General features: G+C 43.9%; 2 protein-coding genes across 11 annotated transcripts in view; one reads left to right on the top strand and one right to left on the bottom strand.

Moving 5' to 3' along the window:
• Positions 1-1517: 1517 nt before the first annotated feature.
• LRRC42 (leucine rich repeat containing 42) lies at positions 1518-22717 on the bottom strand. 3 transcript variants are annotated; one of them, XM_030813000.1, is made up of 8 exons: positions 22508-22717; positions 16619-17105; positions 11107-11238; positions 9195-9313; positions 7552-7640; positions 7265-7378; positions 3319-3403; positions 1518-2021 (listed from the first exon to the last, which is right to left on the bottom strand). In XM_030813000.1, exons 2-8 carry the CDS (start codon positions 17089-17091, stop codon positions 1747-1749), a joined length of 1287 nt encoding a protein of 428 aa, XP_030668860.1. In that variant the 5' UTR covers positions 17092-17105; positions 22508-22717; the 3' UTR covers positions 1518-1746. The 3 variants fall into 3 exon arrangements, with proteins under 3 accessions (XP_030668860.1, XP_030668861.1, XP_030668862.1); XM_030813001.1 differs by lacking the exon at positions 22508-22717 and adding an exon at positions 21229-21772; XM_030813002.1 differs by lacking the exon at positions 22508-22717 and adding an exon at positions 21067-21186.
• HSPB11 (heat shock protein family B (small) member 11) overlaps positions 22609-26169 on the top strand; it is a 23208-nt gene continuing 19647 nt past the window's right edge. The window contains exon 1 of one of the 8 annotated variants that reach the window (XM_030813010.1): positions 22609-22617. Coding sequence is in view for 1 of the 8 variants with exons in the window: in XM_030813003.1 (XP_030668863.1) it covers positions 24708-24722 (15 nt within the window). In the remaining 7 variants the exon portion in view is untranslated. Of the gene's footprint in view, positions 22618-22756; positions 22827-23014; positions 23054-23092; positions 23386-23408; positions 23671-24654; positions 24723-26169 lie in introns of those variants that run through there. The other 7 variants (XM_030813005.1, XM_030813008.1, XM_030813004.1 and 4 more) reach the window with 7 other exon arrangements.

The raw sequence follows: 26169 nt of genomic DNA, 5'->3' as shown, positions 1-26169 counted from the left end.
CAGATCTCTTGAACCCAGAGACCAACCTGGGCAACATGGTGAGACCCTATCCCTACAAAAAATACAAAAATCAGCCAGGTGTGACAACAGCATGTGCCTGTAGTCCCAGCTACTTGGGAGGCTGAGGTGGGAGGACCACCTGAGCCTGGGAGGTCGAGGCTGCAGTGAGCTGTGATCACACCACTGCACTCCAGCCTGGGCGACAGAGCAAGACACTGTCTCAAAAAAAAAAAACTAAACTAAACTTTCCCTCCTAGAAAAGACTCACCATTCTAGATGCCATTGAGAACATTTGTGATTCATAGGAAGAGGTCAAAATATCAACATTAGGCTGGGTGTGGTGGCTCACTCCTGTAATCCTAGCACTTTGGGAGGCTGAGGCGGGTGGATCACTTGAGGTCAGGAGTTCAAGACCAGCCTGGCCAATATGGTGAAACCCCATCTCTACTAAAAATATAAAAATTAGCCAGGCGTGGTGGCGTGCGCCTGTAATCCCAGCTACTTGGGAGGTTGAGGCAGGAGAATCACTTCAACCCAGGAGGCAGAGGTTGCAGTGAGCCGAGATCATGCCATTGCACTCTGGCCTGGGCCACAGAGTAAGACTCTGTCTCCAAAAAAAAAAAAAAAAAATCAACATTAACAAGGGTTTGGAAGAAGTTGAATCCAACCCTCATGGATGATTTTGAGGGGTTCAAAACTTCAGTGGAGGAAGAAACTGCAGACGTGGTAGAAATAGCAAGAAAGCTAGAAGTGGAGCCTGAAGATAGGACTGAACTGCTGCAATCTCATGATAAAACTTGAAAGGATGAGGACTTACTTCTTATGGATGAGCAAAGAAAGTAATTTCTTGAAATGGAATCGACTCTTGGTAAAGATGTGACCATTATTGAAATGACAAAGGACTGAGAATGTTACATAGACTTAGTTGATAAAGCAGCAGCAGGGTTTGAGGGGACTGACTCCAATTTTGAAAGAAGTTCTATTGCAGGTAAAATGCTATCAAACCACATCGTGTGCTCTAGCAAAATCTTTTATGAAAGGAAGAGTCAATCAATGTGGCAAACTTCATTGTCTTATTTTAAGAAATTTCCATAGCCACTTCAACCTTCAGCAACCACCACCCTGATTAGTTAGCATCCATCCACCAACAAAGGCAAGACCCCCCAACCACCAACAAAACGAATGTAACTTGCTAAAGGCTCAGATAATTGTTAGCGTTTTTTTTAGCAATAAAGTATTTTAAAATGAGGGTATGCACATGTTTTTTCTCTTTGGAGATAATGCTATTGCACATCTAACAGACTGCTATATAGTGTAAACATAACTTTTATATGCACTGGGAAATGAAAAAGTCTGGTGACTCAATTTATTGCAGTGTTTGCTTTACTGCAGTGGTCTGGAACCAAACCTGCAGTATCTCTGAGGTATGCTAAGCTGCCTTGTTAGTTCACCTGGCCTTCCATCCCAAACCAACCGGTTATTTCCTGTGGCTCCAGTCTACAATCCACAAGCAGAACTTAAGGACAGCAAAAATGTTTATTTGAAAAAATTACTATGTATTGAAAATATACATTAGAAATTATTACATACTTCCATAGCATTCCCCTCCCCCACCACAAAAGTAGAAATATCTGCTTACTATGCTAATGCCACAGGTAAATTCAAACAAAAAGTAAATCATCCTCAGTCTCCTTTACTCAAACACTAGAGCTGGGGGCCAGAGAAAGGTCAACTTGTATCTACTAATCAATAGGAATTTAACAAGTCCCAGTCTTCCACAGCAAGACATACATACTTCTGCTTTGAAGGTTGTGAAGAGTTATTCTGTTCTGTCTCTGACTCCTCAAAAGGTCTCTTCTTGCTCTTCTTTGACTCCTGGCTTGAGATAGCTTCGTGTTTCAACACTGGCCCATGGCAATCTGGGGCTTTCTCTTTATAGAACTGGAGTTTCTCGGAAGAGTTCATGTGGGTGTCTGCCAGGGGACACTTCAGTGGGGCTTCTGCTCGAGACCGCTTCCCATCTGTGACAGAAGGGAGGGGTGATGAGTTCACTACACTGGCATATGCTAATTCCCTCATCAGTCTAGGATGATCCCAGGGATATGACAAAGGCCCAAACAGGGTGGTACCTGCATTGATTGCATTTTGCCTTGAGTGCCCTGTGAGGTCGCTGTGGTGTGCATGCAGGCACAGATTGAAGGCACAGACTCATACTACAGTCTGACAGATTTGGATTTAAATCCTAGATCTGCCTCTTCCTAGAAGTGACTGTGGGCAAGTGACTTGTCTGAGATTCTGTTTAATCACCTCTACAGGGATACAAAACCTACTTCATAAGGGTGATATGAAGATAAATGAAATAATGTACATAAAGTGATTAGCACAATGCTTGACACACATTAAAGGCCCCAAAATGTTAGCCTTCATTATTCAAAATCTGGATTTGACTCTGTCTTCTAAGAGCCAAATAGCAAATGATACAACCTATTTTACCTTTTTTTGGTATGCCCTGGATTCTTATTTGGTACCTTTATATTTCCTTCACTTTGATTTCATCATTTAATTCCTTTTCTTTAAAATCATGATAAAATATACATAACATAAAGTTTACTATTTTAGCCATTTTTAAGTGTACAGTTCAGTGGTATTAAGGACATTCACATTGTTGTGCAATCATCACCATCCATCTCCAGAACTCTTTTTATCTTGTACAAATGAAACTCTGTACCTATTAAACAGTAACTCCCTATTCCTGCCCATGCCACCCCCGCCTCCCTAGTCACAACCACCATTCTGCTTGCTCTACGAATCTAACTATTCTAGGTACCTCATACAAGAACAATCACACAGTATTTGTCCTTTTGTGACTAGCTTATTTTGCTTAGCATAACATCTCGCAGGCTCATCCATGTTGTGTCAAAGTTTCCTTACTTTTAAAGCCTGAAATACATTGTATGTATATTTCATATTTTGTTTATCCATTTATCTGTTGAGGGACACCTGGGCTGCTTCCACCCTCTGGCTACACTCAATTCCTTTTTCATCTTCTGTATTCTATATAGCTTTTGTACCACCACAAATCTTTTTTGGAACAAGATGGTACATAAGTAAGTAATTTTAAAAAGCTGTCTTCCTGGTGCTGGTGCTCAAAGCTAAGTGTGAACTTATACCGTAAGCTATGCTAAGGGAATACAAGTCTTGGTGATCATAAATAAGCCAATACTATCATAATTAATTTTTCCAAGGACAGAAAAAAGCGAACTGCTTTAAGGATGCAAATAAAGGGCAAAAAACTTCAAAGGAAAGGGAATTTCTCACAGAAGCGCTGGGCTGCCGCTCTAGGCTCTGAGGTTTCCCGTGGCTTCACAGCTTCCGCAGTCACACGCTCCCACTGCAGAACGATCTGAAACATATTTGCAAAGATTTGAATCCAAACAAAATATCGAGATTTTAATCTCAAGCCTTTCTTGTTCCCCATTTTTCCCTCTCCATAAACACAAACCCCTCTGGTAAATTTTACTTCAGATGACTGATGATACGAATAAAAACCAAGTCAAGTCTGCATTTTCTGTTCTAATGCAGGTGTTGAGTCAGAATGCAAATACGTTGGATACATGTACCTGCATGACTAAGGGAAATCTATAAAGCTGATTCCCCTGTCTATTTTCATCTTTATTCCAAGCTGGAAATAAATTACATATCCTTAAACTGAATACTAAAACTTAAAACTTTAGTCATAACACTTTCCACACATTCCTAGACTTAACTCTTGTGCCTTAAAATACGCCAACTATAACTCAAACTTTTGTATGTAAAATGCCCATGTTTCCATATTCTCATAACATATCATGATCAGTTTTTACTTTTTAAACTGTTAAAAATATATTTTTATTATAAGCTGCTACCAATTCTTTTAGAAATACGTGGCGGGGTGCAGTGGCTCACACCTATAATCCCAGCATTTTGGGAGACCGAGGCGGGTGGGTCAGGAGGTCAGGAAATCGAGACCATCCTGGCTAACACAGTGAAACCCTGTCTCTACTAAAAATACAAAAAAAAAAAAAAATTAGCTGGGCATGGTGGCAGGCACCTGTAGTCCCAGCTACTCGGGAGGCTGAGGCAGGAGAATGGTGTGAACCCGGGAGGTGGAGCTTGCAGTGAGCTGAGATAGTGCCACTGCACTCCAGTCTAGGTGACAGAGCAAGATTCTGTCTCAAAAAAAAAAAAAAAGAAATATGCCTGAATATAAACTATACATAAAAGCAAATGATCATTTCAATATACCATGAATAACAAGAACTTTAAATTTAATATTTATTATGGAATGCAATGAAATGACCATTAAAAAGGTCAAGAAAAACATTTTCAGGACATAGGCAGCACAACACAGAGTTTAAGAATACAGTTCCAAGCCAGGCTCAGTAGCTCACGCCTGTAATCTCAGCACTTTGAGAGGCCAAGGCAGGCGGATCACAGGAGTTCGAGACCAGGCTGGCCAACATGGTCAAACCCTGCCTCTACTAAAAAATACAAAAATTAGTTAGGCATGGTGGTCCCAGCTACTCGGGAGGCTGAGGCATGAGAATCACTTGAACCCGGGACGTGGAGGTTGCAGTGAGCCAAGATCACACCACTGCACTCCAGACTGGGTGACAGAGCAAGACTCTGTCTCAAAAAAAAAAAAAGAATACAGTTCCAGGCCAGGCACAGTGGCTCACATCTGTAATCTTTGCACTTTGGGAGGCCGAGGCGGTAGGACCCCTTGGGCCCAGGAGTTCCAGACTAGCCTGGACAACATGGTGAAACCTCATCTCTATTTAAAAACAAACAAAAAACCAGTTCCACAGTTGGCTCCACCACTTACTTGCCAGGGGACCCATGGCAAGTGATTTCTTAGTCTCAATTTCTTCATCTGTAAGGATCAATGATAGTACACACTCTACAGGGCTGTTTTAAGGATTAAATAATACACATAAAGAGTTTAGCACAGTGTCTGGCACACAAAAGGCACTTAATAAATATTAGTTGCCATCTTTTCTATAATTTCCTGGTTATAAAAATGGGAAAGGATTTCCAGGAACACCAGGATGGATTAATCGAACATGTTGACTCAGTGGGCAATAGGGAAAATGGTGCTTCCTTCCACTAAACAGAAATAAGAATGTCAATAAGAGCTGGTCGGGGATGGGGAAGAAGAAAATGAGACTGGTTCAGGACAAGCTGAATTTGAGGTGGCAGGTGGGGATTTACAGAGGATACTTGGGAATGGGTCTAGTGTCTGAGAGAGGAATGCAGAGTCATCTTCGCAAGGACAGCTGGAGCTCTGAGAACAGTGAAAGAGCACCTGGGGAGTGTGGAGATGTGGGAGAAGAGGAGAGGAAGAAAGAGCAATCAGCCATAGCCAGAGGAGTGAGAAAGTTGGGGGAGAGCCAGGAGAGAAGCCCAGAGAAAAATCATAAGGCGTGCATGTTTCTATCGAATGCTGCAGGAAAGCTAAGGAAGGTGAAGAACATCACCTTCAAGAGGGCACTGTCAGGAGAGCAGGGGAGGCCAGAACTAAATTGCAAGGGAGTAAGAACTGAGTAGACAAGGAGCGGGTGGGACAGACTGGACAGGAAACAATGCACAGCTGCACTGGGGAATGAGGACCATGCTAGAATAAGGACACCTTGTGTTTATCCACAGAAACCAGATAGCCAACAAAGGGGGACAATGAAGATGTGGTGGCGGGGGTGGGAGGGGAAAATAATTATTAGTAAATATCACAAGGGAAGTTGGAGATCTTAGGGAACAGAAATTTTTAAAAAAGAAAAAAAGGGCTTGTGACTGGAATAAAGGAGCATACTTGTTCTCTCGGATAGAAGGGAAGTGGAATACGGTTGAAGAAATGGAGAAATTCTGAGACAGAAATAGGGAAGTAAGTGGACCCCTGTGAGATGAGAATGAGGGCAGGTGAGTGGAGTCAGCCTGAAACAGTTTCAGTAACAGATGCCCAAGACATAGGCAAAGCACTGCTGCCAAGCCCCAGGCGCCCAGCTGAGGGCGGAGGGCAGGAAGCTGCACTGGTCCAGTCAACTTACTCTCAGGCCAGGCTGCTAGGTGTTTTACTTGATCCTTCCCGAGCCCTGCTCAAGAGAGGTCCTGGTTTCTGCATTTTTTGGATGAAGACACAGAGACTGAAAGTTGCTTTAGGTTGTACAGCTATGGGGTTGCTCAGCCAGGATTCCGTGCCCGGGTCTTTCTGACTCCACAGCCTATGCTCTTTCCACCATGTCACCTGCTACCAAACTGCAGCAAGCCTTTGTAAGACCATCCCACACCTGTCCCACTTCCACTGGATGCATCTAGGTCTCATACAGCACTAGAAACTTTGTTTGGCAATGCACCATGGTAATTATTTCATCATGCGTGTTCTGGACCAAGCTCAGCTGCTTCTGAAACACGACTCACCAGTCTCCCCGTTTACCTGTGGAGAGGTGATGCTACAATCCAGCAGGTGGATAGTTCTACCATCATGCATTATGGCTTGGAGCTAAGAGGGGATCCAGGACAGTTTGGTGGGTCCTCTAGGCCTCCACCAAGAAACACTGGTTAAAAGCATCTAAGGGAGAAAGGCCACAGCCACAGGGAAGGTGACATCTACTTGTGCTGTCCTACTTGGTTACTTTCACACTTCCAACTTATATAGAAGACTCTGAATCTCACTTAAGTCTGTACTTTACCAAGTGAAGAAAGACCATCAAGAAAAAAGGAAGTCAAAGTAAAGTTCTCTCACTGTTAAGACTCAGTGAGAGAGAAGGACAAGAAAGACACCTCCTCACTAAGGCTGTGGGAGGTAAGAAACTTTCCCAAAAGAAAAAGAATCATATTTGAATCCTTATTTGCATGACACCAGAGTTTATTCTCTCTCCTGTATATACACACTACTAAGAGAATCTGTCCTTCTGAAGTTGGGTCAGACTACTTTTTGTATAGCAAGCCAGAATTCACTTATTTTCTGAGTCATTTGTAAGATGACATTTTCTCCTAGGTCCAGTAAAGATAAGGCACAACCTAGTGACCAGAGCATGAGATATAAGGTCTGGTGTCAATTCTTTAAGTATATGGGCCAGTTATAGCCCATCAGTGTCTCCAATTTGACACGAAGATGACAATTTAGCCAAGGACTGCCAAGTGGATTACTGTTTATTCAATGTGTTGGATAAGACGCTTGGAATTAAGATGAAAAGCTGCATCAACCGCAAGGAAGAAAAATCTGGAGTACCTGGTCAGCCCAGCCCTCTGTCTTGCAGTTACTATGATCAAATTCTTTCAAAGGCACTTTGGAGTGAACAAGGCCTATGTGGGTCTGGAGCTTGTGCTTGACGGTTTTGATGTCCTAGTGAGGCAGAGACAGATCAGAAATGCAAATACATTTGGTTAATTCTTACTTGTTTTCAGTAGTAAATAAAGACCATCATACATACCAGCCCTTTCTAAATACCACTTAGCATAGGCAAAATATCAAATTGTTGAGTCTAGAAAAATGACAGAAGGAACCAAAAGTCTTACCTTGAGCCCTGTCCCAGAGATATCTAAGCAGTTTAGTTTCCTAAAAGAAAAGAGGTATCCAATGCCTGCATCTGTGATCTCAGGGTTACCTAGATGTCAAAAACAACATAGCATTCTGTTACAATATAAATGTTGTTAAAATGACAACCAAAAATAAGCTCAGAAAAATGTCCAGGCAATGATAAACTATAAAACATTTGAGTTGGCAAACTTTTCAAAGTAAATTAAATACAGAGGTCTGATCTTTACTGTTTGTAACATAAAAGAGCCACATTCAATGATCCCTAAAGATCCTTACAGCTCTTACTTTCTAGGAGTTGGGGGTGGGCAGAAAAATAAATGAACCAGGTAGTTATCCCAAAGGGTTTAATTTGGAACCATATGAAAACATATATAAACATGTATTAAAATGGTTCATCATACTTTATTCATGGTCATTTCGCCTCCAAAGTAAAAGCATTTATTTATTTTAAAAAGATATTCAAGGGAACTTAGACACAGATACTATCACCACTCTTACCAACTTGCATTATTTTCAGAATCCTTTCTTATATATTACTTTCTCACATCAGAGTACTACACTTAGCATTGAGTCCTCAAGGCCATAAGCATAGTGCCTGGCACATTGTAGATGCTCAAAAAATATTCGTTGAATGAATACACTTCCCTGGGAGGCAGGCAGGACATTCATTTTTTTTTTTTTTTTTTTGAGACGGAGTCTCGCTCTGTCACCCAGGCTGGAGTGAGTGGCGCAATCTTGGCTCACTTGCAAGCTCCGCCTCCCGGGTTCACACCATTCTCCTGCCTCAGCCTCCCAAGTAGCTGGTACTACAGGCGCCCACCACCACGTCCAGCTGATTTTTTGTATCTTTTTAGTAGAGACGGGGTTTCACTGTGTTAGCCAGGATGGTCTCGATCTCCTGACCTCGTGATCTGCCCGCCTCGGCCTCCCAAAGTGCTGGGATTACAGGTGTGAGCCACCGTGCCCAGCCAGGACATTCGTTATTATCCTCATTTTACAAAGGCCAAAACCAATGCTCAAAGTGGTTAAATAACTGGTCCGAAGGTATATAACTGGTAGTAGAAGTGGTAGAGCAAGAAGGGTCCTCGGACCTCAAACCCCTGCTCTTTCTATTCTTTTGGCACCATACTGTCCTGCCATAGAGTCAATGGATGCTCAGTTAAATTGCAAATGATCTCTGTCAACCTCTTACCATTGGAGTCAGTATCTGGTTAATGTGAGTACGTTATCTGTTCATCCAGCTTTTCATCAGGCAAACACTGATAAAAAAGGACCTAGCTGACAGATACCAAGGATCAGAGACTCAAGGAAAATCAAGATGAGTCAAATGTCCTTAAAGTATGCAATGAATATGATGAAAGGTGTCTGTTTGCACACAGCGAGTGGCATGGATGAATGTGTAAGGGTTTTTCCTACCCTAAAGAGGTGGTATGTGCTGGAAAAGTCATTTGGACAGGAGTCAAGAGTCTCTGGCCTCAGTCCTGTTCTGCCACCAAGTTTCTGTGGCACCCGGGAAAGTCACCTTTCCTTTCTCACCTCTAAAATGAAGGGGAAGAACTAGATGATCTCTAAGGCCATTCTTCCAACATTAAAATAATCTATAATTTCGAAGAAAACTTACATGATAAGTCTAATAATGTTAGATTCTCAAGGCCTCTTTTCATCACTCGAACTGGTGCTGTCATCTTCCGCACCCCAGCATCAGATAAACAATTATCCTTCAGGTGGAGCTGAGTTACACTAGGGAAACAAAGTACATACATAAATTACTCAAAGAGAGTTTGAGACAATCTAGGTATAAAAACATGCTTTCAACATTTTCATTTAAAAATATAACATATCCTCTATCTCTTGCTATTTCACACCCAATGCATTTAACAGAGTTAAGCTCTTTGGGGCTGGGCATGGTGGCTCACGCCTGTAATGTCAGCACTTTGGAAGACTGAGGCTGGAGGATCACTTGGGCCCAGGAGTTAGAGACCCCATCCCTACAAGAAATTTTTAAAAATTGGCTAGCCAAGGTGCTGTGTGCCTGTGGTCCCAGCTACTTGGGAGGCTGAGGCAGGAAGATGGCTTCAACCAGGATTTCAAATCTGCAGTGAGCTATGATCGCACCACTGCACTCCAGCCTAGCTGACAGAACATGAACCTGCCTCACAAAAAAAAAAAAAAAAAAAAGATTTTTGGTGCCACTTCAGTTACCAAGTGAGGGTTAATTTAGTGTCATGCAGTACTAATTTCAGAGGGCAGAGGGCACTAAAGGTATATTGTTGAATGAGGTAAATGGACTTCCACTAAGGGGATAAATATACTTTAAAACAAAAGCTGCTTTTCTGACAAATTGTGTGAAAATCAAAAACATTCTAAATATGTCAGGAAAGTCTGATAAAGAACTCCTATGAGAATTCTTTTTGCAAAGCAAACAATCCCCTAAATTTAACCAGTTTTATCAATCTAGATTTTCAGATTGGGTTAATAAGGTACACCCATAACCCAATCCATCTGATGCTAAGCTGGAATTGGTATATTAATATGCTCCGTTTTTACATAAGAAATCTGAGCCTTGGTGCTGGCTAGCCTCACACAACAGTATCTTTTTATGGGGCAGTAGGTAGGTGTCACTGTCAGAAGCAGGCCTCAGGTAGCGGGTTAGACCTAGGTTTGTAATGCTGTTGTTCTTCGGGTGTTTATAAAACCACAGAGGGATCCATCTGTCCTCCTCTTTGCTGGTCAGAATAAACTGAGATCAGTCAGACTATTTGTGAATGGTATGAACTGGGCCATTTCTTTAAATCATGGTTCCTGAAAAGAATTTCTTTGGCTGTCTTTAATAGTTCATTTTCTTTATAATTGTAGCTCATTGATAGTTAAAGTAGCAAATGATAATGATTGTTGACTATGGTATAATGTCTCATCCCTTGCTAGAATAAACTAGGACTGGATAAATAAAGGGCAAAACCCAAGGTGGGCAGATCACCTGAGGTCAGAAGTTCGAGATCAGCCTGGCCAACATGGCAAAACCCCCATCTCTACTAAAAGTACAAAAATCAGCCGGCGTGGTGGGGGGCGCCTATAATCCCAGCTATCAGGAGGCTGAGGCAGGAGAATTGCTTGAACCTGGGAGGTGGAGGTTGCAGTGAGCTGAGATCGTGCCACTGCACTCCAGACTGGGCAACAAAAACGAAACTCTGTCTCCAGAAAAAAAAAAAAAATAATAATAATAATAAAAATAAATAAATAAAGGGCAAAGCCATTTTTAAACCCAGGTAGCTTCAAGTATTATATGTTAAAAAAAAAAGTTACTTAGAAAAAAAGAGTCAACTAACCGACTTGAGTCAACTGACTGACTTTCTAAGGGTTGTCTAATCTATATTGCTTATACCAAGTAAATGGAGATTGAAAATGTTTTGGAAAAAAAAAAGCAAATCAACATAAGAATGGGAAGTAATCAGCACTCCTGAAGATAATCCTGTTGGATCAGCCTTTAAAACAATACTGAAGCAATTCATCTGCAAGTGGTGACAGGTCAGTACCTAGACAGGGCTTCATTGGTGAGATGTTCCAGAAGTTCATGCTCATCTCCAAGCTTGCAACACGAAAGATCCAGGCAGGTCAGCTCCCGGAAAGACTTAATCTCCTCAAGTTTTTCTGAAATCACCAGATACCTGTGGAGCATGGAGAGCAATCAATAGCTTCCCCTCACTCCTCTTAAAGCATTACCATTTGTGGATTTATATCGTAGTCAATATCCCACCATCCCATCAGGACACAGTACTATGGAATAAGCAGACTTCACTAATTACTATCAGGGCAAAGGCCGAAGTTTTTAATTAGCAAATGCCTTGAACATCTTTTTATGTGATGGTAGAATAAAAATTTTGAATAAATAAATATATACTAGCAAAGGAAAGTCACAAGTGAAGACATCTGTTTTGTTATCAGACAGACCTTGGCATTGGTGTTGGGACCTTACCTGAGAATTTCCAAACTTTAGGATACTCAAATTTTTAATTACTAATTATTTTAAAGTTGCTTTTAATCTAATGCTCAACACCCAGTGATCTGAAAACTGGAGCAAGGTCAAGAACTCTCGTTTCCAATCTGCACATCTCCAAGAACATACCAAGAGATATCTGGCACATCACATTTTATCTTTCCTGAACACTCCCCTGTGCCTCTGCTACCCTAACTTTACTCCAAAAGTATGTACAGCAAGACTGCTACAAGGACTCACTCCAGTCTAGATGGGTATTAAGACAAACCCTGAGCATGAGCAACTTAATTACATTGCAGCACCTTGCCAAGTTGTTATCAGGAAGCATCAAGGAAGCCTCTGGAGAGGGAAAGGAGATCAAAACAGCATTCCACAGCCCAGGCTGGGGCCTCCGCCCTGCTTTCTAGTGGTTCATCTATCTCAGATGAGGTCAGTGAGAAAAAATGAAAGGGATTAAGTGTGACAGGAAATGGAGAGGAGAGGAACCTAAGAGGACAGGGAAACTGACTTGTGTCAAGAGCAGGCCTCTCTCATCCATCTTCCTCTTGAATGTCTAGAAGTTTCCACAGCAAGATGGTGTGTTAGGATCAGTGGGGTTACACCTAAAAGAGTTCATACCTCTCTTCCATCAGCAGGATCACAACTGCCAAAAACAGGATGGAATGATCAGAGGGCAAGAGGGGAGTTAATCTCTTTTCTTCCTACTTTCAACCAAAAAAAGATGTACTCAAACTAATCACTGGCCTGATTGCTAGGTACAGATGGTCTGAGGCACTGATACCCCTTTAAAGGGTGGAACCTAAGCTGCCTGGAGACTGAGCTCAGCTGGGTACACAAAAGAGCCTTATTTACTCAGATGTATTTTAATTGCACTGTAAATAAAGCTGCTGTTTTCCACCTTCCAATCACAGAGTTGAAGTGTGTTAATGGGGATTTAGGGGATTACTGGCAATCAGAGAAAGGAAAACACATATCCTTTGATCAATTAACCAAAAGATTTTTAGTAATTCTGAAACAAGGGTTCTCTGCAAAGGACATAACACTGTGTAATGTGATTAAGAAACATTACGAAACTCAAGGTTGAGGAACAAACATGTTAGGCCACAGACATTACCAGATGTTAATCTAGGACATAATCAAAGCTCTAGGTTCTTGCTTGCAACCAGTCTTCCAAATTTTCCCTTAAAGGGTTCAGAACAGTACAGTCAAAAAGCAATAGAAAGAGCACAAACCAGACCTAAGTTTGGGTTCTAACAGCCCAATTACTTGTGTGATTGTGAGACAGTTACTTAACCTTTCTGAGCCTCAATTTCTCCAGCTACAAAATGGGGCCAATGATTACTTCTTTTCAGGATTATTAAGAAAAAGAGAAACAAGATTTTAAAATTCCATGGCATCTTGCAGGACCTCATGAAATAGTAGCTATTATTATTATGCCAACAACAAAAGGTGGTATTTTAAGGAAAACATACTTGCCTCCCTGTGACCACCAGTGGGATTAAAAATCACTGGGGTTTCAACACAAGGGAGAAGAGAGTTTTCGTAAGGTTGGAATTCAGTTGCAAAGACACTTGCTTCTGGCAGGTAGCTTTGTGACTTAACCCCAAGATAGTAAGTGCCTGCACCTACCCAGTTATTTTATTTTCATTTATTTTTTCAAGCTCATTACTTTTGACCTGAACCCCTTTGTGCTGACAAAACCTCTTGGACTGCAGCTACAGCCCTGGATTGCAAATGCAACCTCAAGTTTCCTGCCCTCTATTTTCCTTTAAGGATTCAAAAGGAGAAGAGAGGTTTTTGATCACAATTGAAAGTCTTACATTTGAATGAGACAGTCAAGTCTGGAATTGCTGCAATAAAATATGGGCTAAAAGATTATGTTAAAATTGTTTCCTATATTTTCTGGCTGGGCATGGTCGCTCACGCTTGTAATCCCAGCACTTTGGAAGGCTGAGGTGGGTGGATCACTTGAGGTCAGGAGTTCGAAACCAGCCTGGTCAACATGGTGAAACCCTAACTCTACCAAAAAATACAAAAATTAGCTGGGCACGGTGGCGGGCGCCTGTAGTCCTGGCTACTCGGGAGGCTGAGGTGGGAGAATCACCTGAACCTGGGAGGCGGAGGCTGCAATGAGCCAAGATCACGCCACTGCACTCAAGCTTGAGCAACAGAGTGAAACCTTGTCTCAAAAAGAAAAAAAAAAGTTTCCTATATTTTCTGATTATTATATAAATGTAAATGTTTCTTACATTTTCTGATAATGTATCACTTTACTCAGAAAAAAATTAAAAAAACATAGGAAAGTATAAAGAATATAAAATCAGTTCCAATCCCACCATCTAGACTACTTTTTGGTAGGTTTCTGTTTTCCTTCTATCTGTGCAATACATAACATTTAAAAAAATCTATTTCTTAAAATATTATCTTAATAGTTACATATTTCATCATATAAATATACTATAATTTGCTTAACCAACTCCCTACTGTTGAACATTTAGTTTTTAGATTTTCACTTGTACAAACAGTACTACAATGAACACTCTTATGTAAAAATATCTGTTCCCACCTTTGATTATTACATTAGGGATTAGAATAGATTCTTAGTAAGTAGAATTAATGGGTCAAACAAATAGTATGGATGTTTCCAAGGTTCTTGATACATATTGCCAAACTGCTTCCAGAAATGCTACACTAATTTATGTCCTCATCAAATGTGAATGAAAAGTGCTGTTCTCATCCCAATCCAACCAATCTGCCACTACAACAGTATCCAGACACCACAAATGGATAAACAGCATTTTCAATAGCATGGGAAATATTAAGCTATAAGGGTAGGTGGGGGAAAAAACAGAATACAAGTTGTACAAAGTATATATTCCCAAATGTATAAAAATAATACATTTGAAAATGATCGTCATGGTGGGATTATGAATTTTTTAATACTACAATTTTATGCATTCCCCAAATAGTATGTATTGCTTTCATAAAATAATTTTAAAACAAGATATACATCACAATTCCATTTTGCCATTGTTCTAACTTTTCTACAATGAACATAAATAACTTGGAAGAAAAAATGAAGGGTAAAATGTATTTTAAATGCATAAGCTACAATGAAATATTGCTTGACTTTTTCATTTAGGCAAGGTAATTTTTTTCCTTTCCACTGGCAGCAGCCCCAAGCCCAGCCATGACTGAGACCATAGCCCAGAGACAGAGCTTTCAAGGTGCCTGCTCAGTTTATGAGCCAAGTTTCTGTTCTTTTCTGCATGTGTTTATGTCTTTTCTTTTTAAAATACAGTATTTGGCCTGTGGTGAAACCATTAATTCTATGAGCTCATTAAATAAAGATCATTTCTCCTTTATTAAGCACACGAGCTTACCTTCTGTTTTCTGATATGGCTTTCTCTTATATACATTTTTTGTTCTGCCCTTGTTATAATGCTCATACAGACTGTGCATCTTAATAGTAAGCTGCCGGCTGGGCATGGGGGCTCACGGCTGTAATCCCAGCACTTTGGGAGGCTGAGGCGGGTGGATCACCTGAGGTCAGGAGTTCAAGATAATCCTGTCCAATGTGGTGAAACCCCGTATCTACTAAAAAGACACAAAATTAGCCGGGCGTGGTGGTGGGCACCTGTAATCCCAGCTACTTAGGAGGCTGAGTCAGGAGAATTGCTTGAACCTGGGAGGTGGAGGTTGCAGTGAGCCGAGATCGCGCCATTGCACTCCAGCCTGGGAAACGACGAAAATTCCGTCTCAAAAAAAAAAAAAAAAAAAAAGCTGCCTTTCAGGTCTAATCACAGAATAGTTCATACAGTGGTATACAATAAAGCTATTTTAAAAACCTACAAGTAGGCCAGGTGCGGTGGCTCACGCCTGTAATCCCAGCACTTTAGGAGGCCGAGGCGGGCGGATCAGAGGTCAGGAGATCGATACCATCCTGGCCAACATGGTGAAATCCCATCTCTACTAAAAACACAAAAATTAGCTGGGCATGGTGGCACATGCCTGTAATCCCAGCTACTCGGGAGGCTGAGGCAGGCGAATCACTTGAACCAGGCAGTTGGAGGTTGCAGTGAGAGCTGAGATCGTGCCACTGCCACTCTAGCCTGGCGACAGAGCAAGACTCTGTCTCAAAAAAACAAACAAACAAACAAAAAATCTACAAGTATTGATGACAAACGATTTTCAGATTATGTGAAGAAAGCAAGGTCCATAAGAGTGTATGCAGCATGCTGCCATCTGTATAACAAAGACGGGAACTACATAAGCATGTATGTGTGTAGAATATCTCTGGAATGGTATTTTAAAAACTGGTAACAGTATTTGGTCTCTGGAGAGAGGAAACTGGAGAGGAGATAGGAAGAAGGCTTATGTTTCGTTTTATGCCACTTTGTGTTTGTGTTTAAATTGTTTGCCATGTATATTTTTATGGTTTTTGCAAGTTTTTTAAAAAACTAGATGTTTTGAAAGTGTTTTTACATGACGGGAGAGTAAAAATGTTAAATAAAGCATATGAGCAAAGGCAGTCACGAGAAAATATCTGCTTTGTTAAGACAACAGACCTTAGTGTTGGGACTTTATTTGAGAATTGCCAAACTTTAGGATACTTGAAATTTTAATCACCCAATCTTTTAAGGTCACTTTTTATCTAATGGTCAGTATCTAGTGGTCTGAAAACCAAAAACAGGCCCAAAAAATCTGGGTACTAATCTTCCCATCTGCAAGAGCATATCAACAGATACTTGGCAGATCACATTTTGTCTTTTCTATTTTCTCTTTGAAAGCTGTTAGAATAATATTTTCTACTTAATGGAGGAGCTGTGACAACTAATCCTTGTAAAATGATTTGAGAATAAAGTTAAGTGTCATCTAAGAGGTGAGGAGAAGGAAGAGTGATGTTTTCAATATGGTCTTTCACTTTGTATTTGGAAGTTCTAAAACGAAGTGCTACTTGATGAGGGAAGCCCCTGAGTCCACTAAGCCCCAGAGCTTGACAGAATTAACACACCCAATAAAATACGGAATAACCTAATCAGAACACCCACCTGTTTCGCAAACACAGGGAGCAAAGCACCAAACTTCCATAGGCCTCAGTGAATTTCTGTAAAGCCCTCAGCCCTGCACCTGGCTCAGTGAATTTCTGTCTGGCTTCAGCAGCAGAGAACAGCTTTTCAGCAATCTGCTCAGGAAAGCCTATAAGGGAATCAATGTGATCCACATTGTCGGAGATGAAACCCAGGACAAGGCTGAAGAGGGATTTGGCGGAGTACCGAAGATTCCCCTCCCGGGTGTATGTGAAGATGAAATGATCAGTCTTCTCTTTCTGTGCAGTGTCGTCTTCCCTGTTCATGCAAAGCTCCACGGAAAAGCCTTTGGGGAACAGTCTGAAAGGCCTTGGCTTCTGCAGGCTACTCCTGACACCATCCAGAGCCAGATTGACCATGTGCAGCTGCCCATTTTCTCGCATGTAGATGGGCCCTGGGTCCAGGTGGTTTTCTGAGCTGAGGTAGTAAGACATCGCCTTGGTTGCGACTGTAAAAGCAAGGCACAGGGAAGCAAATCCAATTAAAATGCCATTTGTAACATGTAACTTCATCTTGCTGTGCCCAGGGCTTTACGAGCCTACCAGGCAGGCCTGGTGGCTGGTTTAGGAAAAGCAAAACTCACCAGTTGCCTGGGAACTTTGGCATTTGAGGTTGCCTCTATTGCCTCTACCTGGAATGCCCCTTCCTACTCTCCCTTTTCTTGTTTATCTGGCCATCTCCTACTCTTCTTTCAAACCCCAGGTCAAGGCTGGACGCAGTAGCTCACGCCTATAATCTCAGCACTTTGGGAGGCCAAGGCGGGCGGATCACCTGAGGTCAGGAGTTCGAGACCAGCCTGGCCAACATGGTGAAACCCCATCTCTACTAAAAATACAAAAATTAGCCAAGCATGGTGGTGCGTGCCTGTAGTTCCAGCTACTCGGAAGGCTGAGGCAAGATAGTCGCTTGAACCCGGGAGACAGAGGTTACAGTGAGCCAAGATCGTTTCATTGCACTCCAGCCTGGGTGACAAGAGCAGGACTCCATCTCAAAAAAAAAACAACAAAAAAAAACCCAGGTCAAAATCTCATCTTCAAAATTCACGCTAAGGAAGCTGTCACAGATGTCAGCAAAGATTCATTTATGTGTAAATTAATGGCAGCAAGTTTATATTAGCAAAACAACTGGAAAATGACCTAAATGTCCAACAATTGGGATGTTAATAACTATGTTATGACTTACACGTACCGTGGAATGTGATAAAGCCATTAAAATTATAAATTTTTAAAAAACATGTTTAGACACAGAAAAAAGACTAGAAATAAATAACTCCCTTGCTAGCTTGACACATTCCACACACTTCTTGGTTGCACTTGGTTCACTGTTCTATTTGTTTCTGAGTCTGCCGTCTGCTGCTTTGAGCTCCTTGAGAAAAGGAACCACGTTGAATTCATGCAGACTCTGTAACAGTGTTGCATTTTACAGTCCCCGAGCAGACAGTGTGGAACCAATGTTTACTCGTTTGCTAAACCTTACAAAGACCAAAAGCAACAGGATTTTTTTTATCTACAAATAAACACCTCCATTACAAGAGCTACATAAAAGCTATTCTAGCTTTCGGAAACTTCGTATCTATTAAAGTTCTATTAGGGCAGTTTTAACATAAAAAAAGTCAAACAGTTGGGCATTTCTGCAGTCATGTGGGTAATATGTGCCCAAGAACTAAGTGGAATACTTGTTTTCCTCCTGAGTAACCGTGAGATTTCAAAATACATGAAAAATTGCTGTTACATAAAATGAAGGTATTTGAGGATCATTTCTACAATTTAAAGGGAGAAGAGAGGTAGAATATCATACATGCCTGATAATATCCCTAAAAGAATCTGAATTTTAGAGTGAACCAACTCAGCTTCTTCTGCATCAATGTGGGGCCACAATGTGGCCCTGAAGCCACTTACGAGTGTCAGCACACAATTAAGTCTGTGATCAAAAATGCTGAGTCTCTGGAGATGAAACAACGATCCTGTGTGTGGGAATCAGTACTATCCATGTTTCTCTCAAGGATAATTATGTGTATAAAAGCACATGAGAGAAGAGTACTCTGCCTAGCCCTAGAGCCTCACCCTTTCCTGCTCATCTCCTTATGTCCTACTCTTTGGCCCTGTCATACTACCCAGGTAAACTGGCCATGCTCTCACGTCCCACTGGCCATTGCCCGTTATGTTCCCTTTGGCTGGAACATCCTTCTCTGCCTACCTGACCTAGCTGATTCCTACTCATCATTAACATCGTCCCTCTTCTGGGAAACCTTCCCTAACCCCTGTACCAGTACGTGCCTGTCTGGTTTTCCCAGAGCACCCAGTCTCTCCTGCATAGCACTTAGGACCATGTACTATGTCTGTTCACTTGTTAATGTACCCAGAGTGGTGAGCTTTTTGAAGGCAAGGTACTTATTTGATTCATCTATCTTTCCCAGGCCTGACATAGTGCCTAGTACTAAAGTAAGCCCTCAAAAGATATTTGCTGAACTGTATGAAAGGAAGGGTAAGACCTCAAAGGACAAACTTGGTGCTCTCAGTTGCAGGGCCTGCTGATACTGTTGCTAGGAGCCAGCTCCTTTTCCAGGCAACAGCTGCAGGCTCCTCCCCCACTTGCCAGACCCTTCTGCAGGTGGCAGAGGCAAAGCAGACGATGGGAATATATTGCTACTGGTACTACAAGGGGTGGGAGACAACTAAACTAAAAAACAGGGGAAAAAAATCCTGTCACGGTGCCAGCTCTTACAACCCATACTTTTCTCTTGCCAGCATTTACAGCCCCTGCTGCTAAGGAGACGCCTCATTTATTCTGAGCTCTTCTTCCAGTAGGAGTGAGCATCTGGACCCTCCAACCTTGCAGACCTTAATTTTGACTGAGGAAGTACGGCAGATGTCCTTGGTCTTTATCCCTGTCATTTAACATTCACAGCTCTACTCTACCTGTAGATCAGAAAGCAGACGCTAGGTATGGCCCTAAAAAGGACTGACGTGATTTTAACAACAGAAAGACAAATTCTATGGAAGATACCCTGTTATAGTGGATGGATACACTGTGAACTCCCTGAGCAATGAAGCAGGGTCTGCCCATCTGTATTGCCCCCAACCCTCACCCCAACAGTGCCTTCCACAAACACTTGTAAAATGGATGGGTGGGTGGGTGACCACTTCAGATGAAAACTAGAAGTCTGATTCCATCCAGCAGAGGCACAAGCAGCGTGGGACTAGAGTAAGGACCCTAACTGGGCTCCTCAAAATCCCGGCCGCTTTGGCTTCCAGGGATCATTTTCAAAAAAAAGGCACAGTTCTGGTTGTTTTTTTGTTTGTTTGTTTTTCTTTAGATTACCCATCAAATACCACTTCTCTTTCTAAATGAGGAAAAAATAAATACAATTTTTTCCTGGAGAGTAAACCCACATCATTTGTCCAGAAGCCACTGGAGGAATTGACTTTGGTTCGGGAATCCCGGCGTCCTTTAATTTCTATTACTAAATCAGCACATCCTGCATTCTCCCAAAAAAGAGCTTCCTGAGTCTATGAGGTATATAACATGATCTAAGCATTAAATTAACATTCGAACCCTTCAAGGCTAAGGACCAGAAAGGCAAGAGAATTCTACACAATACTTCGCTACTTGGGTTTATTTGCCCCTCACTATTGTACTGGGTGGAGTATTACAAATGGACCTGGTCAGGAGACAGGGCCTGTTCTAAACCACGGTGAAAACTCCATCCAAATTGAAAAATTAAAATACTTAGTCACTACAACAATAACAATGTCCAATGTAGATCGTAGTAGCTGTATTATATATTGGATCAAGAGTAACAGCGACATTTTGATAAGTCTCCCAGCCTGCTACAGAAAAGCAGCTTTGTAACCCATACGACAGCACAGAAAAATATTACAATCATGTATGTTCTAGCATTTGGTCACCACAAGCGAGCCAAAGTTACCACGAAGTGTACCATTTCATTAAATGAATGAAACACAGCTGTATGACATTAAAAACTCAGTTCTATACAGCTTTCTTGAAAAAGGCCAGATAAAATTATTGATACTACACATGAGTTTTTTAAACCTTGAATCCAGTTTCCCAAGCAAAAAGCCTGACTATGCCAGTCAGGTGGACTGGGGTTGTCAGGGAGCCCACAGGGTAAAATTGTGAGCTGAATCTACGGCTAATTTGAAGAGAAGAAGAAGAAAATACCTAACTTCAGTAAAGTAAGATAAAAATCCCCTAAGAATAGTAAGTTGTAGCAGTAACTATGATGTTTAATGATACTGGATGATGGCTACCATTTATTAAGCACCTACCAGTTGCCAAGCACTGTATTAGGTACTGTATAAAGTGATCTCATGTAATCTTTAATGATCCTATGAGGTCAGTATTGCCTTTTAATAGACAAAGAGACCCACGGAAACAAAATAACTTACTCTAGAACAGAGCTAATAAGTGGCAGAGCCAGAATTCAATGTCAGGGCCGCATTACTCCAAAGCTCAAGCTCCTTCCTTGGCATGACGCTGTTTCTCAAGACTAAAAATATGACATCAGCCTTAAGGATAAAAAAAAAATGTGAAAAATTAATCTCACCCACCTGTTCGATCCCTCTAGTATTCACTGGATGAAGCCTGGGGGGAGGCGGTGGGGATGATTAAAAAACAAAAACAAAAACAAACAAAAAAAAACAGTGCACATCTGGGGAAAGAGCTAGTGGGAACACAGCCAGGACAGTTACAACGAGGCCTTCCTTCTTCCCTTAGCCAGGCCCAAAATGAGCTACATCATATACCAGGAGAACATCTGCCAACCCATGGCCTTCATCCCAAGGCTGCAGACACTTTTGGTTTATCTGAAAATGCAGTATTCTTGGGAAAATTTCTAACATAAAAACCTAAACAGAAACTAAACTATGGGTAGTTCTAAACCACCAATAACCAACAATCCACCCTCATTGTTCTGTGTGTCCCCATTCTTCAATTTTCAACTTTCCTCACTACTTTTTTCCTACAATATGCACTTTCCTACCTGCCTTCTCACCCATACCCTCTCAGCCTCCCTACCTCCCTCCAAAAACATGCCAGTCTCTCCCACAACGTGACACTCTTACCAACTCTAGCGCTTCTCACACCAAAAATCCTAACCCCACTCCCTTGGCCCACCCCAGTTTCCCTGTCCCCCTCAACCTTCAGACCCTTCCAGCCCTTCTGTGCCCCTGCTGAAAGGTGGCTTGCTGTCCCACAGACCCAACCTTCCAACCTCCGATCTCCCAACCTCCACCTGCCTCCCCTTCCTTCCCCACACTCCTCCACCCCCACTCCTTCTCTCCTTCACCATCTATTCTTCCCTTCTTCCCACTCTAGGGGCTTCCCTCTCCTAGGACCCCAATCTCTCCATCCCTTTCCTTGCCTTCTGTTCTCAATCTTCAAGACCCTCTTCCTTCACGCCTCACTATCCCCAACTTGGCATTCCACACCCCCAACTTTTCTTCCCTGCCCCCAAGACCCCACCCTCTCTATTCCTATCCTAGCTCCTTTCCTCCTTGAACTCCTAAAATCCCATTCCCTTTCCCCCTTCCTTCTTCCCGCTCTCTCCCCACGCATGCCTCTCCCCGAGTCCACCCAGGCTAATCCTGCTCCCTGTCCCACCCAGGCCCCGAACCCCAATTCTCACACGTCCCCATAACCTGCCCCCGCACCCCTACGCCACCCTTCAACCATCGCCCCCACCCGTCTACCTCATCCTCCCCTCAACCCGCGCCCCGCCGTCCCTCTCGGGCTTCCCCTCCCCCACCCCGCCCCTCCCTAACACCCCGCCCCCGCTCCCACACGCAACCCTGGGCCCCGCGAGCGGCCCGGCCCGCGGCCGCCACCTACCTGTGCCCCTGCCCGGGGCAGCGAGCGGCAGTTCCTCGGTGGCGGCTCCCTCCTCCCGCGGCGCGGCTGACGGGGAAGGGCTCAGCGCCCCGGGCACAAAGCTAAGGAGGGTGGGACACAGTGAGGGTGGGAGGAGGGAGGGGGCTGGGGGCAACCAGGCGCCGTGGGACCGCGGGACCGGCGGGGGCGGGGGCGGGGGCAAGGCTGGGCCGGGGAGGCGCGCGTGCGCGGGCGCCGGCACGAAGGCGGGGCCGGACCTGGAGGCGGGGCCAGGCCCAGGGCAGGCGACCCGAGGGCCGAGGGTTTGGAAAACGCAGAGGTGGGTCCTGCGCGTGCGTGCTCGCGGGAGGGCGGATCCCCTGGGTCCTGCGGGCCCCGGGGATAGAGCTGAGCTGGGGGAGGGTAGGCAGCGCGCGCCCCGGGACTGGCCTGGGGAAAGGCGCCCAGGAATGGTTGCGCATCTTGGCCCGCGAAGTAATGGGAGCCGGAGAGGGCGGGGCCGATTGTGGGCGGGGCCTGTGGGAGGCGTGGCGCTAAGAGCTCGGGGTAGGAGGGGCCGAGGCCGCTGCGAAGGGGCGGGGCTGAGGCGGGGCGGGGCCTCTGGGAGGCGTGGCGCGAAGAGCTCAGGGTAGGAGCGCCCGCCCGGGAACTCAGCTGTGGCCGCGGCGAGGGGACCGGGCTGAGAGTTGGGACGGGGCTTGTGGGAGGCGTGGCGCGAAGATTTCGGAGTTGGAGCGCGCGCGACTCCGGACTCCGCGGAGGCCGCGGCGGGGAGGCGGGGCTGCGGATCGGGACGCTCTGCGTGGGGCGGGGCGCAAGGGAGGTTTCGAGCCCGGAAGGTCCGGCGCCCAGAGCTAACGGGAGTTCCAGGCGAGCGGGTAGCGGCGTGGGCAGGCTGGCACCAGGGGGTGTGGGGGCCTGGCCGGGCAAGGCAGAAGGAAGGGGATGCTGGTGGGAAGGGAGCAGCAGTGGAGGGGTGGTAAGAGACGCGCGGCGGGAGGCGTGGAAGGGCCGCCGCGGGAGGTCTGACGCGGGCCCGCCTTCTCCTCTAGACCCTGGAGGCGCCAGTACCAGCCCACGAAGCTCTTTGAGGCCAGAAATAGCATCTTGACCCCCAAAAGGGAAAACCAGTTGTAAATCGAAATTAATTAGTCTACCAAAATGTAATGTAAGCTGTCAGCCTCAATGTAACACATCTAGCTATGAATTATACCTAAGGTCGGGGGCATTTATGTATTCTTTACATAATGTGGGGGCGGGTCTCCACAAGTCTGAGGCTTTAGGGTCTTGAACTGAGGAGGAGGGTTTGGGATGGAGGTGAGAAGGTGGTGCCAGGGCTGGTTTGTCTTGGAAGCCGTGGCCCTGGCCCCGCGGAGACAGAAGCCGTAGGCCGGGTCCGCGTTTTCTAAAGTACACCACGTTCCCAATGGATGATGCTTGAAGAAAGAGCGTGAGGAGTCCAGCTGTAGCGCCAGAACCAAGGGAGCTGGTCAGGGAGAAGGTCCTCTAAGGAATTGACCTGAAGAGGTTTGGGGAAAGAAGGACCACAAAGGGCACGTGAGCTAGCGATGAAAGGGTGAACTGGGGACGAAACCAGTGGCCCTACTTTAGAATACAGGATAAGGCATCAGGAAATTCCAGGGTCAGGGATTGTAAAAAATGGAAAGGGTAGCACCCCAGAGTGTACCACCTTTGGTAAACTGCGGCCCTGAGGAAATTGCCTTGCTCTAAAGGGGTGGGGGATTAGACTACCTCCCAAACCTGCACGTTGTTTTTTGGAGACATAATCGCTCTGTCGCCCACGCTGGAGTGCAGTGGTGCGATCTCGCCTCACTGAGCCTCCGTTTCCTGGGTTCAGGAGATTCTCCTGCCTCAGCCTCCGGAGTAGCTGGGATTACAGGCGCCCGCCACCACACCCGGCTAATTTTTATATTTTTAGTAGAGATGAGGTTTCACCATGTTGGTCAGGCTGGTCTTGAACTGCTGACCTCAAGTGATCTGCCTGCCTAGGTCTCCCAAATTGCTGGGATTACAGGCGCCTGCCACCAGGTCCGGCTGATTTTTGTATTTTTAGTAGAGAGGGTTTCGGGGTTTCACCATGTTGCCCAGGCTGGTCTTGAACTTGTGAGCTCAAGCTGTTCGCCCACCTCGGCCTTCCAAAGTGTCAGGATTACAGGCGAGTCACCAGGCCCAGCATTGTATGGATTTCTCTAAGGTTGGTTGCCTCTTCTCATTAACTGCAGCAAAGAGCCTTAAAGAAAACCAAGTCTCTGCCGTTTCTACTTAAGTTAATTCTACCCAAAACAGGAAATAGGAAGGATAATGGTGAATATAGAAGGTGTGAAATGAGTTTTGTATTAAAGCATGTGTTTCCTTCTCTCAGAAAACTTAAGAATGTGAGGTAAGAAAAGAACTGAACATTTGGAGAGTACGTTCTTTCCTGTTCATCTGCTCCATATCAACCCTAAAGTGTAACTCTTTTTAAAAAGCCAAGTTCTCGGCCGGACACAGTGACTCGCTTCTGTAATCCCAGCACTTTGGGTGGCCAAGGCGGGCGGATCGCTTGAACTCAAGAATTAGAGACCAGCCTGGGCAACATGGCAAAACCCCGTCTCTACAAAACAAAAAAATTAGCCGGGCGTGGTGGTGCATGCCTGTAGTCCCAGCTACTGGAAGGCTGAGGTGGGAGGATCGTTTGAGTCTGGGAGGCAGACGTTGCAGTGAGCCGAGATTGCGTCATTGCACTCCAGCCTGGGCCATAGAGCCCAGACCTTGTCTCAAAAAAAAGTTATCTCCCTACATCTCCAACCCTCACATTTCCACCGCCAAATAGATTACGACATAGTTTCCCCAGCTTTACACTATTTATACTTGGGACCAATAATTACTTGTGGATATGCTGTCCTGTATATGATGGTATATTTAGCAGCATTCTCCCACCCAAGTTGTGACAGTTAAAACTTCAGATGTTTTGAAGTGTCTCTTGGAGGCCAAAATCTACCCCCAGTCCAGTTGAGAACCACTGGAGTACAGGATAAAGTTCATTGCCATTAACCTGGCTTTTCAGATCTTTCATGATCTATTCCCAATCTACCTTTCCTAGAATCTGACTCAGCCTAAGAGAACTACCAATGCAGGAATCCTTTCTTTGGCTTTCTCCGTAGATTTCTTTGGCTTCTTCCATAGATTATGATCTTTTACCGACTTTTCTTGGACGTTTTCAGGGATGAAAGAAATTTAAAATCTTTACTTTGCACGAAAGTCCTTGTCTCTCCAAAGTCTTCCTGCTTAAAATGTGCATTTGTTGAGTCCAGTTCACACCCCAGGAGGTGTAAAAAAAAAAAAAAAAAAAAGAAATTTAAATCCTTTTTCCATTTGTGAGCACCACTGAGAGTAAAAATTGTAGTCGCATTTCTATTTTTCACCTTTTTCTATGTAATATGGTTTATAGATCACCAGGAACTTTTTACTCTCCTCTGAACAATATCACACCTGACAATGTCCTACTTAAAACGTACTACCCAGAACTGAACACAGTATTCCGGATGTGCGTCACACGATGTTAGCACATAGTATATTATACTGTTAGTTTCATGCTTATTCATCTTCCTTGACTCTGAGCTTGAAGGCAAGAACCAAGTCTTAGTCACTTAGGTTGTTGT

Source organism: Nomascus leucogenys, chromosome 5 (assembly GCF_006542625.1).
Source record: "Nomascus leucogenys isolate Asia chromosome 5, Asia_NLE_v1, whole genome shotgun sequence".
In the NCBI taxonomy this organism is placed as follows: Eukaryota; Metazoa; Chordata; class Mammalia; order Primates; family Hylobatidae; genus Nomascus; species Nomascus leucogenys.
Note: the sequence above shows the minus strand (reverse complement) of the source record. Positions and strands in the feature narration are given on the sequence as shown.